Here is a 16359-nt window from a genome sequence, read left to right on the forward strand (position 1 = left end):
GAAAAACAATGTTATGTTTTCTGCACCCAAGCGGTTTCACAGGCCATGCCCATTACACTGTGCTATTTGGAAGTTTATTCACAGTATCATTCCCTGCGAGGGGAGGTGGGCAGTATCGTTTCCATTTCTCAGGTGAGGAAAGTGAGGCCCAGAAAAGGAAAGCAACTTGCCTGAGTGGCGGTGGTGGGACTTGAATGAGCTCAGGCTTGACTCCCCAAAGCCCGCATTCGAACTTACCACCGGAACTCCTTGGGCATAAGCAGTGGAAGAATCTGGGGACGTGCTTACTAGTCAGCCTCCTGCTTCCTGTCCACTCATACTTTCCCAAACTGCCCGAATACCCCCCACGGCAACCTGGGACAGACGATACCAGGACACTTAGCATCCTGCCTGAGACCCACTTCTTATATACTTGCATGGTTTGACTTATTTGCTCTGACAGATGTGGCAGCTTTGGTTGCATTTTCTCATCTGCTTCTGGCCGGGCACATCCCCTCCCACGGAGTCCGCGCCATCCCCTCCTCCCCAGCGCCTGTTTGACTTGGGAAGGCAGGCTCACTGCCTTAGACGCATATCCCACAACTGAATCTCCCCTTTGACAAAATATGAAGCAGGAGTCATTCTATATTTTCTTAATCCAGGTTTCTATTTTTCCTGTGCAAATATAAACGTAGGCATAATTAAGAGTTAAGGCTTTTAAAATATATGCATTTTGAGAATACATTGCTAGTTACAGTTTGCTGATGATATGAGCTTGGAGCACATCTTCCTTTCATAGTCCTTTTAAATTCATTTTTGAAAGTTAAAATGGTTAAATGATCTGTAATAAAAACCAGAAGAGACCCATATAAATCCAAAATACGTACTTGAAAATGCAGCACCTTTTGTATTAGGGCCCTGTTATGTAGCAAATGGGTTATAAAGTCAGACCACCAGAGCCTTCAAAGTTCCTGAAGCAAAATGGGGCATTTTTTTCTGAGAAGAAAGAGGAAGAGGAGGAAGAGGAGAAGTCAGAAGAGAAGAGAAGAGAAGAGAAGAGAAGAGAAGAGAAGAGAAGAGAAGAGAAGAGAAAGAGAAAGAGAGAAGGAAGGAAGGGGAATGAAGAGAGGGAGGGGAAAAGAAGGAGAAAGAGAAAAGAGAAGGAAACCTGCATCAATGGCTTCTCTGCATCAGAACAATGACTCACTCTGGGTAATTTACATTGTGTATTTAAGTGAAGGATGAACCATTAAGGTTATAATCCACAATCATAGAACCCAAATATAGAAATACCTTATACAATGGTAATGGAATTCTATTTACTGGATTAAAAAAAGAAAAAAGCTAGGTCCTGTACTGGGCACACTTTAGCCTAGTGAGACCTTTGCCACTGGATTCAATTCCAGGGGAGAGTGAGGCTTCCTCTCTGAGCGGAGAGGCAGTTTGCAAAGATATGGCCTAAAGGTCTGATCTTCTAAAACTTCTACTTGTCAGCTTTGCTTGACTGAGAAGGCTGAAAGGCTCGCCCCTGAACACAACTCTCCTCCTCAAGCCAGAACAGGCTGCCTCTGTTCCTGACTCAGGACTGAGGGGAGAGGCTGTCTTTAAACCCCTTTGGTGAGTTAGAAGGAGATGTTTCTTGTCCTCATCGAGATGTTCTTTTCTGTGAAACAGATTCCTGTTTCACAGGGGCTGGAGGGCAGGGAGTCGGATTTGTATCAAAGGCTCGAAGTGACCTCAAATGGGGCGACTTGGCTTCATCCCTTGTGCTCATCACAGCACAACCAAAGGCCAGAATTTCTAGAATCCCAAAGAGCACACAAGGAGAAACCAGATTCAGAAATGTGCCCCAAACTGTCTCGTGTAAGGTTGAATTTCAGATCCCACATCGCACTTCTAGCTTCTATTACATCTCCCTTATCAGAAGGTGGTGGCGTGGGGTGTGTGTGTGGGGGGTGGATGACTAAATAATCTTCCATTTACAAGAAAATAAAGTTCAAAAGTCTAAAAATTCCCCATGGATTAAAAAAATAAGTGTTCTGTGCCCACACTTTCGTATGCGTGGACCAGAGACACCTGACACCCATACAAAGCCCTGCCTCATGCCGTGTTCCATGCGGACATCACAGTGGCCTGCCACTTAACTGGGACTGACATCATGAGCCCTGAATGAAGCTAAGTGAGGAAACTGAGGCTCTCTCCCGGGGCCACATGGCTTGCAAAGGGTAAGGAGAATGGGAATGCAACCCCACCGAGTCCTGGGCCGTTCAGCTGCGGCCACAGTGCATCACACCAACGGCTGACTCTGGGAAACAGGACACGGACCTCTGCCTTTCACTATTGTTTGGTCTCTGTTTTCTCAGCCTCCCCAGGAGCACACCCGTCAGACAGAGGGTGGCTCCCACAGATCTTCACCTGGTTTTCCAGGTGACTGAGACGCTGCTTCACCTTCATCTGGGTGGCGTTGTACTCGGCCAGGAGCCGAGCAAACCTGGTCTGCAGGGTGTCCAGGGAGGACTCCAGGTGCTCTACCTTCTCCTCGATATCCTTGGGGTCCGCCCCGGCCTTGGCCACGTCCTCGTCAATCAGGTTGTCCTTCATCAGGATCTGCCGTCCCTTCTCCTCCAGGGCCTTCTTGGCTTCCGGGTATTCGGTGAGAGCCTCCATCAGATCATCCTTGGAAAGGCAGAACAGGTCTGAGTAGCCGATGCTCCTGATGTTGGCTGTCCTGCGGTTCCCCGACTTGCTCCCCTTGATGTTTAAGATGCTGATCTCCCCAAAGTAACTCCCATCGCTGAGGACCACGAACTGGGTGATGCCGTCATCCGCCACCACAGCCAGCTTGCCCTCCTTGATGATGTACATCTCCCTCCCGATGTCCCCCTTCTTGCAGATGTAGTCCCCTGGGCTGAACACTGCGGGCCGCAGCTTGAGCACCAGCTCTACCAGCAGCCCTGCCTCGCAGTCTTGGAAGATGCGGACCTTCTTCAGAGTGTCCAGGTGCACGTTGATGGCGATCTCGGCCTTCAGTTTGTCTGGGAGACTCTTGAGCACCTCTTTCTCATCCACCGTCTTCTTGTTGGCCCATAGGTAGTCAAACCACCGGATCACCCGTGTCTCCAAGTCCTTGGTCACCTTGCGGAATTGCATGTACTGCTTGATAGAGTCAATCTTGGCCTGGAACTCGGCCCGTGAAGCATTCATGTTCGAGATCATGGAGCCCACGTTGCCAACAATGGTGGCAAAAATCAGGACGCCCACTAGGAAGTCTATGACCACAAACAGATACTCCTCGTCTTTCACAGGGGGTGGGGTCTCCCCGATGGTGGTCAGGGTCAAGGTGGACCAATAGAGACTATAAATGTACTTCCTGGAGAGGCGTCCATACTCTGGGTTTGAGATGTTTGGATAGACCCAGGAATCTGTCCCAAAACCAATGAACTTGGAAATGGCAAAGTAGATGCAGGCATTCCAGTGGATGATGATGAGGATATACAAGACCAGGTTCCCAATCCTGAACAAATTGGGGTAATTGGTCCTCGTCTCTGTGCGGTCGAAGAACTCAAAGAGCCGGGCAAACTTCAGCAGGCGATTGAACCTCAGTTCTGGGTAATTTATACCCAACTTAAAATAAGCCAGGTCTGTAGGGACCAGAGACAATATGTCCAGCTTGAAATGCACGGTCTTTGTGTAATGCTTCCACAGCCTCTGGGCATCCTTGACCATCAAGCCTTGCTCAAGGAAGCCTAAAGAAAAAGATGGAGGTCACTTGGGCATTAAAGAGGCTGCTTTTTTGTTTTTTGGGTTTTTTGTTTTTTGACCGTGGCCTACAGAAAAACATTTTACACCGTAACTAAGAAAGACGTGGTTATACATACGTGACAGAAACAATTTCAAAAAACCACATTTACCTATTACTACGAAAATGCACTCTGATATTTTCTCGTCTATAATGTTCTGACCTATTTTATTCAGTTAAAATGTAGAATAATTGGGTAAATTTGAGTGCAGACTGCTGTTAGATGATAGCAAGGAATGTTTATTAAATTTTAAAAGATAAATGGATGTGTTGTATATATACATTATTTAATATATATACTATATAATGAATATATATATATATAAAGTTTATTTAAGTAAGCTCTACACCCAGTGCAGGGCTTGAACCCACCACCCGAAGATCAAGAGCCTTATACTCTTCTGACTGAGCCAGCCAGGAGTCCCTGGATATTACATTTTTAAAATGCATCCTTTAAAGTTAGAGATACATGTTAAAGTGGTTACTGTCTGAGACTGGCTTTAAAATACTCCAGCCAAGAAAAGGGTGTGGGGGGGGGAGAGAAGAAACATTAGCCAAATGCTGGTAACTGCTGAAGCTGGGTGAAGGTACATGGGGGTTTATAATACTACTGTCTCTGATTTTGTGTTTGTTTGGAAATATTAATGATAACCATTGTAGAAGTGCCTGGCCTACCAAACGGATTTCACCAGCCACTAATAGGGCCTGCACGACCTGCCTTTTACAAACATTGCCTAGGGAAGCAGTAGTTCTCCTTCCTGGCTGCACATTTCTGTCATCCCAAGAGCTCTGAAAACATATGCAGCTGAGATCTGCCCCCAAAACGTGAGACTGGCCTGGAGCTGAGCTGGACATCAGAGAGTCGTGAGGCGTTATTACTGGTAAAATCAGTCAATTAGGCTGAGACTTGTATTCTTCTTCTTCTTTTTTTTTTTTTAAACATTTTCAAACATGCACAAAAGTAGAGGGAATGATATGATGAATGTCTTTTAGATTTTGGTTAAGCATCAGACTCATACTGAGGGTTCTGTGAAACCCAGAGTCTGGGCCATGCCCACAGTTGGTTCCATAGGTCTGGGGTCTATGTCTAACGAGGTCTGGGTGATCCTGCTGCTGATCCAGGGCCACCGTTTGAGGGCTGGTGGAGGCGGGACTGCCCCCTTTGTGAAAAGCAAGCATCAAGTTTCTTGTCACATGGGAGGGACACCCCGCTTCCCAGGCCCCAATTCCCCATTTCATTTTTTGGTTAGCATTGTATTTGTTGAGTACCTAGCTCATTCCACAGCACTCCTAGCACCTCCGGGCTCCTCCCTACTTCCTTAATAATGTCCTCTCTTGATTCTGGAGATTTTTTTCCCTTTCGAGTATGATCCATGGCCGCTTGGTTTCTGTGCCTACCAGGCTTCCCCTCTAGGCTTCCTGCTGAATCTTAGATTGTCAGCGATAGTACCCAAGCACAGAAAGGGGTGAGATCCCTGTCTGAGCGGGGTAACTGGTCTCACTGAAGCTTTGTTGAAACAAGGATAGCTGGCTCGATGAGTCTGGCCACCCAGGGAGCTCTCATGTCTCAGTAGGCTTATGTGACCACGAAGTGGCAGACCACCAGGATTGACTAAGTTACTCCTGCAAGCCTCCAGCTGCATACTTGAGGTCTTCTTCTTCTTCTTCTTCTTCTTCTTCTTCTTCTTCTTCTTCTTCAAGATTTATTTATTTATTTAAGAGAGAGTGTGCACGAGCAGGGGGAGAGACAGAGGGAGAGGGAGACAAGCAGACTCCCTGCTGAGCTGGGAGCAAGGCAGAGCCCGATCCCAGGACCCTGAGATCATGACTTGAGCTGAAATCAAGAATCAGATGCTTAACAGACTGAGCCATCCAGGCTCCCCAGAGGTCTTCTAACTTATGATGCTGGGCACTGTGTAGAAGCAGGGGGCGCTGGTCTGGCCCTGCCGGGTAGAGACTGTGGACTTTGGGCCAGCATCTCTGGGCCTCAGTTTCTAAATCAGCAAGATGGAGATAGTCCTGCCTGCACTTCCTGACTCATGCAGCAGTTCTCATGAGAAACCAAGAGGTGCTTGAAATGCTTTGCATACCATGAAGCCACGTGGAGGCTTGCTGCTGCAATGTGGTGGTATTTATGATGACAACTATGGCCTGGTTTTTAGCTCAAAAATCTTGAAAGTGACAAGCCAGGCCCCTGCCAGCTAATGTGATGTCTTTGTGCAGATTAGAAAAAGGTGCCCCAAGGATACACAGTTTGGACCCTCAGACATGGGGGATTTTAGCAGTCACTCACAACCAGAGGCGATCTGAGGAAGTCATCATTCACCTGGGCCCTGTTTCTGATTTTATTCCTCCATCTAAAACCAGAGAGTAACAGGACCTGGATCCTCCAACTTTCTGGGGAAAGGAACTCCAAGATGGACGGAGCTCTCCCTCCTGTTTCTCGCCACATTGAACTGTCGCTGCTGGAGGGGTTCTTTGAGAGATGACAGTTTGGCCTTCTTATTTCACAGGTGATACAAATGAGGTCCAGAGAGACAACTCGACTTGCTCAAGGTCACACAGTTTTTTGGGACAGCAGAGACCAGAACCCAGGTATCCTGACTTCGGCTAAAGGGTCACCGCAGAAGGAGCTTACAGCAGTACGACACCCTCACTGTTGGGCCTTCCCCAGACCCGCCTGGGCTCTCGTGGTCAGAGGGAGGTAATGCCCACCATTCTGGATCTCGGAACCTGCCCTGTGGTCCCCGTGGTCCCCCTCCTGATGCACGAGGTGGGTCTGTGGCCTGGCGCAGAGAAGTCCCTGGGCCTGGACCCACTCACCTGTCCGGGCTCGCACCAGCACATCCAAGCCATAGAGGACATCTGCCGAGTAGTCCAGGACCAGCCACAGTATCACGTGTTCAGACTGCAGCTCATCGAAACAGGCCCTAAGCAAGCGAGGGAAGGAGTGCGCATGTCCGGGGCCTGGCTGGAAGCAGACGCCAGCTCTGGGCTGAACACTGCGGCCTTCGTCTTGGTCTCAGGCCGGCCTGCACGGTTTGTGCCCCAGCGATATCACCCCAGGCTCTGATGAGGAGACCCAGCTCTGGGAAGCTTTTCTGGCCCAAAGACAGAGCCCCAGGCCTCTCAACAGTGAGCTCTGGGATCCCGGGAGGGGCCGTTCTTCTAGGCCTCATGGGTGGAGTCATGTGCCGAAACGTGGCGCTTGCCCTTTCTGGGGTCAAATGCCAACAAAACTAGAGGAATTTCTCAGAAATTAACAACTAACAAGCCAGTAAATATTTTCTACTTTCTACATCCTTCTGCTCACTATCACTCATACAGACAGTACCTCTCAGATACCCCTCTTCACCTCAAAAGAGCAGCCCCTGGCTGTGTCCCCGCCCTGCAGCTGGCTCAGCAACCTGAGCCCCCCGCTGCCTCCTCAGAATAGCAGGTTCCTGCAGCCCCAGCAACCCCCCGCCACAGGAACAGCTTGCCCACATATCCCCATCCTGCAGGTGGGCTAGAGCAGCCCCAAGTTCTCCCCTTCTCACTCCCACACTTCCGCTCAGAAGAGCAGGAGATTCCCCCCCCCCCCCCCGCCCTGCTCAGATAATCCCAAAAGCCCCCACTTCCACTCAGACAGTAGTATGTCTCCTCGCCATCCCCAAGAAGCAGCCACTGTCCATCTTGCAGGCTTGCTCAGGATTGTCACAGTGTCCCCCGGCTCTCCCTGCACGCCCCCATCCACCTTCAGAAGAGCAGCAGCTCAGCCCGCATCCTTGTCCTGCAGGCCTGCTGGGAAGGGCCCTGAAGCCCCCACTTATTCTCAGAGAGTAGCAGCTCACCTCTCATCCTGCCCTGAAGCTTGCTTGGAAAAGCCCCAAAGCCTCCTGCTTGGGCCCAGAAGAGCAGCGGCTTGCCCCTCAGGCCTCCAACTCCTTGCTCAGGAACTTCCCCAAACCCTGCCCCCTCAGAAAAGCAGCCTCATCCTCCCCGTCCAGAGCGCCCAAAGCCTCACCTGCCACAGGAAGGGCAGCGGCTCACCCCCGCACACCTGCCTCGTGGGCTTGCACAGGAAGGCTCCAAAGTGCAGCATCAGGAAACACGACCTCTTGTCCCTGCATCCTTGGCCCGCACCTGACTCATACGCCACCCAGACTCCCAGCAACCCCATCAGAGGAGAGACAGGTATCCCTACATCTCTCTCCTACAGACTTTCTCAGAAATGCCCCAAAGCCCCTGAGAGAGCAGCAGCCTGCCCTGCCTCTCTGTCCTGCGGCTGGCTGAGGGATGCTCAAAGGTCCTGTTTGCCCTCAGAAGAACAGAGCCCCTCGGCACCCTCCCCCCATTCTGTAGGCTTGCTCAGAGAAGCCCAGGCCCCCAGCTTACCGTCAGAGAGCAGCATCCTGCCCCTGTATTCCCAAGCAGCAGATTTCCTAGGACACCCTAAACTCTCCCTCCCCCGATCCCTTATTAGAGGAGTTAGCTCACCCTGCACCTGCCTCCTACAGCTTGCTTAGGAAAGTTCCAGAGCCTCCAGCTCTCCCCCAAGAGCAACAGCTTGCTTTGCATCCCAGAAATACATTTGCAGGGAACTTCCCGAAGCCCACAGCTACCCTCGCCCCGCATCCCTGTCCTGCAGGCCTCCTGAGGAGCACCCCAAAGGCCCCGGGTGCCCTCACAAGAGCAGCAGCTTGCACCCCAGCATCGCAACACAGCTTACAATCAGAGAACTGTGCCCTGCCCCCGCATCCTTGTCTGGTCGGCTGCTCAGGAATGTCCAGTCCCCACCTGCTTCCCCTCAGAAGAGTAGCTACTCGCTCCTGCATCTTCCTCCTACAGCTGGATTAAGAATGTTCCGAGGTGACAGGACCCTTGCTGTCATAGCAAGCACAGGTTCCCGCCAGCGCTTCGGGGAACTCTGCTGCTCCTCTTTCATATCCTTCGTATTGATGGAGAAGTGGGGACACTCAATTGATTGGTGGCCGCATAGGGCCCAGAAATCCAGCCCCCTGAGTGGGACCCAGAGCTCTGTCTTGAGGCCGGACTGCCCTCACCCTTCCCGGCCCCTCCACCCTCACCCCCTCCTTGTGTGGAGACCCTGCCCCGCCCCTACCTGCACACCAGCAGACACCAGTTATAGAAGACAGGCAGGGCAATGACAGTCAGCCAGCGGTAGTACATGTTGCTGGACGGATCCACCACCACGCTGTCCTTCTTGTTTCTGGAAACACCGACACACAAACAATGCAGTGTGTTGAAAGGTCACAGCATTGGACAGTCTTCGAGATCTGGTTTACCTTAGAGACCCAAGGGCAACTGCAGGCTAAACTCGAGGGACACGTCCTGTCAGTCTCAGGGGGTCACATCGGGTGTCCCTGCCTGGGGGGGACAGGCTGGGAGAGGGCAGACTGCGGAGGTCCTTCCCTCCTAGGTCAGCTCCCCAGGAAGCCACAGTTGACGATAAGATCATGGTGGGGACATTCCCATGTGCCCATGGTATCACCCACGTCCTTCAGCATGTTGGGAAAAAATGCAGCGTGGTAATGTTGGAACCATCTGGGGGAGCTCTGTGAAAACGCTGATTTCCAGGGCCCACCCAGACCCCGTCCAGGGCTGGGGCTGGAGATGTGCACTTCAGTGGTTCTGAAGCAGTGCATTTGGGAGCTAACTGCGTTTGTGCAGATGATCGGAAGACTCGCGTCCAACCGCTTGGATCCTGCCTCTCCGTCAAAAACCAACTAGGCTAGGAATCATCTAGGTTGTGTGGGCCAAAACCGAAGGAAGCAATACCTTAGGGTGCTTTCTGTGTTCATTTTCAGGACTTTCTGAGGATTAGAGTTTAGAAGTGGTGCTGGAGATTCTTCTTTTTTGGGGGTCCATGTGTCTTCTCCCCCACCCTGTATGCCCCACAAGCTAGCCCAGGCCTGCAGAGCTGCTCCCATGCCCCAGAGGAGACCCCCGGATGCCTTTCACCTTTGCCTTGACTCAGCAGGTGCAAATCAACAGCTCACTGACAGGGCTTTGGAATGTTCTCAACGCACATCACCACTGGGTTTGGAGTGAAGTTTGAGAATAGTATCTCCTAGTGCCCAGGAGTAGGCCTCAGCTTACCCCGACTGTACAGACAGGCAAAGGGAATGTGGGGTGGGGGTGCACAGGAGCAGGCTCGCAAGGACAGCCCCTAATCGCTCACCCAAGGCTGCAGACAGCCCTCTCTAGCTGTAAGCCCCCTCTGGGTGCTCAGGGCTGGGGCAGGACTCTCCCTGCAGTGTGGGCCCCACACACCATCCCAGGAAGCCTGATCCCCACCTGGGGCCAACTGCTCTCCCGCAGTGCTAGGCAGCCCCTCTCCAGGGCCGATGCCAAGGTCTGACAACACAGTTCCTAGACTCCCAGGACCAGGGGAGGGGCCAGGCCTGATGTGACCTCTGCACCCCCTTGTTGGAGGCAGCTCTCCTCAGTACTTACTCCTCTTGTTTTGTGCAGTTTTTCTCTTTCTCTTCCTTTTTCTCCTTCTCCTCCTTTTTCGCCTTGTCACTGGATGATACAGGGGGACATTTAACAATTTTCATAGGCCAAGGACACTACCACAGTGGAGAGGGTGGATAACGGTCACCAGGAGAGCGCACGGTGTAGGAAATGGATATTTCTAGCACACGGGGATGAAACGAGGTTACTGATTTTATTGCTATTAACTCTTCCTGAGGTTTGAGGTAAACCACCCCATTAAAGCAAACACTGTATTCATTCAAGTATACGTAGTGGTCCCGTCTAACGTTCTACAATTTCTGGCCAACTTTCATGAGCCCCTAGGAAGTCACAAAGAGCTTGAGACCAGAGCCATTTTGAGGTAATGGGAAGTGAACCCACATCCACACACAGAAGGCGGAAAAGTCACTCGGGGTTTCGGAAGTCACATGTAGCTCTTTGTTCTGGAGGGAAGGGTATGGCTTGCTGGCTGTTCTCAAAACCCACCTGTGTATCAGGTGAAAGCCTGGCCCTCGATGAGGAAGCCGGGAGGCGAAGGGAAGCATTATACACACAGGCAGGAACAGGTTTGCCATCGAACAGCAGAGCTTAGAGTCGTCTGAGGCAAACGCAGCCATGTTCAGACACTTATCCGGACGTTGCTGGACTGTGAGGCTGGGGGCTAGGTAGCCCCCTTCCGTCCACATCTGCAGGGAGGTCCTGTGGGTGCAGCTGTCTCCTCAATACATGGCTTTACTCTGCTTCCTCTTCTTTATGGCATATCTTTATGGGTTAGCACTGATATGTGTATATACATATATTGTCAGTTAATAGTTATACTAGTTCTGCAAGGCAGGCATTATTGCCCATGGAATGGTTGAGGAAACCAAGCGGAAAGGTAAACAACCCTGGGAACCCTCCAGAATCATCCACATATCTCTCTGATCCCCCTAGTCCTCAACCTGGAAGGAAGCCCGGGTTGAGAAATAAGCACCCGTCCATTAAACGCTCACTGAAGAGGACCATTATACTTTACACAGCACTTGCTAAGGAAATAATCAAAGATGGGTGCAAACGTGTGTATGGAAAAATAACCACTACCATGACTTCTAACCGTCAAAAGCATAAGCAGTCCAATCCTGCAGCAGGAGGAGATTCGTCAACAATGGAATTCTATGAGGCCCCCCGAAAGGACGCTGTGAGAGAGTATTTGGTGACACGGGAAAACGTTTCTAATATTTTGCCAAATTAAAAGCAGCCTGCAAAAAATGCTCAGAATAATAGCTGTGTGAGTTTTCAAATCGGCACCAATGTAGTGGCTTAAAACAACCCAAACGGCAGGTCTATAGGTCAGAAGTCTGGCATGGGTCTCCCCGTGCTGCAGTTGAGGCGTCGGCAGCACTGTGATCCTTTCTGAGGATTCCAGGAGAGAATCTGTTTCCTGCTCACTTGCATCGTTGGTGGAATTTCAGCAGAGGGCCAACATCCTCATTCTCTTGCTGGCTGTAAGCCGAGGGCATTCCCAGCTTTTAGCGGCGATTGCAACCTTGGTTCATGGTGTGCTTCTTCTATGGTCAAAGCCAGCAACAGCAGGTGAGTCCTTCTAGAGATGCCACCTCTCCGGTTCTCTGTAGCTGGAAAGCTTCTCCACTTTCAAGGATGCATGTGATTAGACCAGGCCCACCTTGATAATCCAGGTTAATCTCCCCATCTCAGGGTCCTGAAATTTAATCACATCTGCAAAGTCCCTTTTGTTGTGTGAGGTAATGTAGTCACAGGAGGTGAGGATTAAGGCATGGACATTTGGGGGAGCCACTGTGCCACCTACCATAGTTTGTCCCTCAGCCTTCAAAGACTTATGTCCATCCCATGGGCTAAATGCATTCACCCTCATTCTAAGATCCCCCAAAGTTTCATCCCATTATAGCATCAACTCAGAGTCCAAAAGTATCATGGAAGTCTCATCAGCTCAAAAGTCCCAAGTCTTATCATCTGAACCAGGTATGGGTGAGACTGTGGGTGTGAGTAGCTCTACTTGTAAACCTGTGCAACTGAAACAAATCATCTGCTCCAAAGATACCAGGGGAGGGCAGGTATAGGATATCAGTTATAGGTATTCCAGTCAAAATGGGAGAAGACCCAAGGACAAGAGAGTGACTGGTCCCAAGCGATTTTGAAACCTAGTGGGGCAACAGCCATTCTGTCTCAATGCCTGAGAGTAAATCCTCTGTGGTTTTCACGCCTCTGCCCTCTGGGCTCAAGGATCTGCCCTCGGAGCCATCCTTTCTTCCTCCTTAAAGGGAGCACCTGTCTGTTTGTAGCTGAATATTCTAATCAACCTGTTTCCTGCATCGAAAATTTAGGGGTCCCACAGTCTCCCTCCACTTCATGCTGTTTCTGCCCCTTCAGGTCCAAGCTGGCAGTGTTTCTGCTGGTAGAAAATCTTCCAGAACATTTCGGGTCATGAACATCAGAGGGATTCACTGTGCTAGACAAGTGGCTCATCCACAGATCTGTCTGAGAAATCCCTGCTCTATTTTTGGCTTCTGCTGGGATGACAGAGGGGAGCTATGAGTCACACCCTTAATCTCTTCAGGGAGTCTTCTGTTGAATACTCAGAACTTTTGATCTTTCTGAGGTATTAGCAAAAGGTTGTTCAACCACACCCTGGACGTTTTCTCAAAGCACGCTTTCCTGACAGTTAAAAATTTAGTTATCTTTTCCATTTGAGTAGGCTGAGAATTTCCAAAATCGCAAAGTCCTGCTTCCTTTTTGCTTACAATTCTTCCCTCAATGTATCTCTCTCCTCTTGGGTTTCACCGTCAGCAGCAAGACGACAGCAGGCTGGACCTCAACACCTTTGGTTGGAAATACCCTCAGCTAAGTACTCAAGCTCATGGCCTACTGGTTCTGCTTTCGCCCGGCCTGCGGGATGCAACTGCACTGCTTTCTGCCACCGTAAAGCAAGAGTCCCCTTGCTCCCTTTCTCTAGTTCCCAACAGGCTGCTCCTTTTTTTTTTTTTTTTTTTTTTTTTTGCGAGTCCTCACCACAGCATCCTTAAAGCCCCGGGTCCTTACTACTAGTCTGTTGATAACCATTCAAGCAACAAGGTGCTTGGGCAATTTAGGTTTTCTCTATAATGCTCCTCATTTCCTTCTGAGCACTCACTGGCAGAGTCTTTAATATCCATATTTCTACTACCAACCTATTCAAAGCAATCTAGGTTTTTTGGTTTGTTTTTTGTTTTTGTTTTTTTTAAGAATGCTCTGCAGAATTCTTCTGGAGTCGGCTCCGAAGCCACTCCCACATCGTTCGGTATTTGTTTCAGCAGTAGCCCCCTCCTGGCGTCCAAACCTGCGTTGCTACTTTTCTGTCACTGCCATGACAAATTACCGTGGACGTAGAGGCTTAAAACAACCCAACTGTGCTATCTCATAGTTCTGTAGATCAGAAGTCTGGTGTCAATCAGACTGGACAAAAATCAAGGTGCGGGCAAGCTGCGTTTCTTTCCAGAGGCCGTGGGGGAGAATCCGTTTCCTGCTCACTGGGGTTGCTGGCAGCGTTCCGCTCCTTGAAGCTGTAGGACCAAAGTCCCTGCGTTCTTGCTGCTGAAAATGGGCAGCTATTCCCACCTTGGAGAGGCTGCTGTATTCCTTGCCTGGTGTCCCCCTTTCTCCTTCTTCAAAGCCAGCAATTACTGGTTGGGTCCTTCTCACATTGAAAATCCCTCTTCCTCCTCCTTCCTTCCATCTCATCTCGCAGACCCTCTCTTCTTCCCCCCTTTCTGCTTTTAAGGACTCATGTGATCACACTGGGCCCACTTGATAATCCAGGATAATCTCCAAGGTCTTCAAATTTAATCACACTTGCAAAGTCCCCTTTGCCATCTAAGGCAATCTCTCCACAGGTTCCAGAGATTAGGATGTAGCCATCCTTAGAGAGGTGGTGGTGAGACTGTACTGCTTACCTCACTAGTCAGCATTTATTGGGCACTTACTATGTACCAGGCACCGTTCTGAGCCCTGTACATGTATTCACATATTTAGTGTTCACACAACCCTGCAAGTAAGACATTAATACAAACCCTATTTTACAAGTCAGGAAACTGATGCACAGAGAGGTCAGGTAACGTGCCCAAGGTCACAAAGCTCTTTGTGGCTGAATTGGGATACAAATGCACTTAACCAGCATATGTATATATTGGTAATATATATATAGAGAAATGATATATATTGATCGCTATATATATATATATATATATATATAATTATGTGTAGTTGTAATAATAAAAATAATAGTTATTATATACAATATATAATAATTATAGTATATGCCAGTATATACATTATATATTTATATGTAGTATATTCTTTCTTTCTTTCTTTCTTTCTTTCTTTCTATCTATCTATCTATCTATTCAGTATATATAGAAAAACTTGGAGGGATATTTCTCAACACGTTAAGAGGGGTTATCTCTGATAATGGGATTCCACTACTAAAACGAAATATATTTTTTGAGGGTATATACTCATGGGTGCTTTTCTATGTTTTCCAAGTTTTGACAGTGAGTACATGAATATATTGAATACAAATTTAAAAATATTAAACTTGTTAAATGAGAAGAGCAAGGACAGTCATCTGTCCTCTTGAATCTACCATGAAGTGTCCCTTGAAGGGTTTTCTGCCACTGAAGTCTTAATGTCAAGGCACCAGCAGAGGGCGCTGCCCACAAACTTATCAGGCATGCTTGGACCCACCGGGAGTTTAATCACACCAGGCCAGAATGTGTGGCTGGGGGTTACAGGCCTTGGGCTTTCCCCTTTATCAACCTGCTATGGGCCTATGAAAGCACCAGCGCCATCCAACTGCATCCCTGAATCCACCCAGCACGGCCCTGAAAGACCTATACAGAACCGCAAAACGCCAGTTTGGGCTGGGAACAGTTTGCTCAGGGAGAGTGAAATGATTCAGGACCAATGAGACTAAGTGAAAATGCTGGAAACATGGTGGAGGAATGGGGAAGGACGTCCATAAGAATGATTTCTGTAACTCTCTGCCCAGATTGTCACATTTTGGGACAGTCCCCAATTTTGTCCCTCTGTCCTTGGCCTGCAGTGTGAATCCAGGATTTGAACCCATCTGAAAAGATTTGTAAGAGCCTGATGCAGCCAACACCCCTCCCCCCTCATCCTCGCCTATAACCCAGCCCCAGAACAGAGAAGGCTAGAGACCCCCAGGACCTCTGTCCATGGTTTCCAGGGCCTTGAGCCCTTTTCTGACTGTGGGACTCAACACTGGGGTTTCAAGGGTGTTTAATATAAAGTTTGGCTTTAGATCAAGCACATATCACAATAGCTGCTATTTTGCAAATTAAACAACTTCATTTATCTTGACTGCTGGCGTTTGCATCTCTGGATTTGATATCCACATTTATGCAACAAAATGCAACAAAGTTTCATCAAAGGAAATGAGAAAAACTTCTACCCAAGGAAAAAAGGGAAATAGGAAAAAGCTTTCACACTTCTCTTTCAAATGGAAGTCAAGAAATTCAGATTTCTTGCTGATATTGATGTTTTTTTCCCCTAAGCTCCAACTAAGAGTCCTGTGCCCACGCCCATGGTACTCCATAAAGAAGGCTGGAGAATGGTACACACACGTGCTAACACACGTGTATGATCACACATGCACACGTCTTCCCTGGGCTCTTGAGGGGCACTTGCCAGAATCACACCTCAAACACACCTGCCAGCTCAGTATCTGGTGATAAAAAGTAATTACAGCAGGTCACCATTTCAAGAGGCTATTCTCTGGAAATATTTAAATTTCCTCTTCCCACTGTCCTGATCACACACTCCAAACTGGCCCGGATCAGCCTGAGGACAAGGGCATTTCCCTGGGGCACCCTGGAGCTTGAGGTCGTAGGATGGAAAATGCATTCTCATCATGAAGGAGAATATCCACAGCTCTGTAAAGGAGCTCCCAGTTTGCACCCTCAGATGCATAATGATAGAGGATGTCAAAGCTTAAGACATTTATGGAGTTCAACCCTTGGCATTATAGATGAGAAACGTGAGGGAAAAGAGAGAACATGACTTGCTCCAGGAAGTCATACGGACCAGGT

The 16359-nt window shown here is 49.1% G+C and overlaps 1 protein-coding gene across 1 annotated transcript in view; it reads right to left on the bottom strand.

The window, feature by feature from the left end:
* Nucleotides 1-643: 643 nt before the first annotated feature.
* The window catches only part of CNGA3 (cyclic nucleotide gated channel subunit alpha 3), a 43155-nt gene continuing 27439 nt past the window's right edge, over nucleotides 644-16359 (bottom strand). The window contains exons 5-7 of the mRNA XM_087863334.1: nucleotides 8883-8990; nucleotides 6602-6708; nucleotides 644-3725 (exon numbers count right to left, since the gene is read on the bottom strand). Coding sequence (XP_087719460.1) covers nucleotides 2317-3725; nucleotides 6602-6708; nucleotides 8883-8990 — 1624 coding nt within the window. The 3' untranslated portion in view covers nucleotides 644-2316. The remainder of the gene's footprint in view (nucleotides 3726-6601; nucleotides 6709-8882; nucleotides 8991-16359) is intronic.

Source organism: Ursus americanus, chromosome 7 (genome assembly GCF_024610735.1).
Source record: "Ursus americanus isolate L20-20 chromosome 7, mUrsAme1.1.p, whole genome shotgun sequence".
In the NCBI taxonomy this organism is placed as follows: domain Eukaryota; kingdom Metazoa; phylum Chordata; class Mammalia; order Carnivora; family Ursidae; genus Ursus; species Ursus americanus.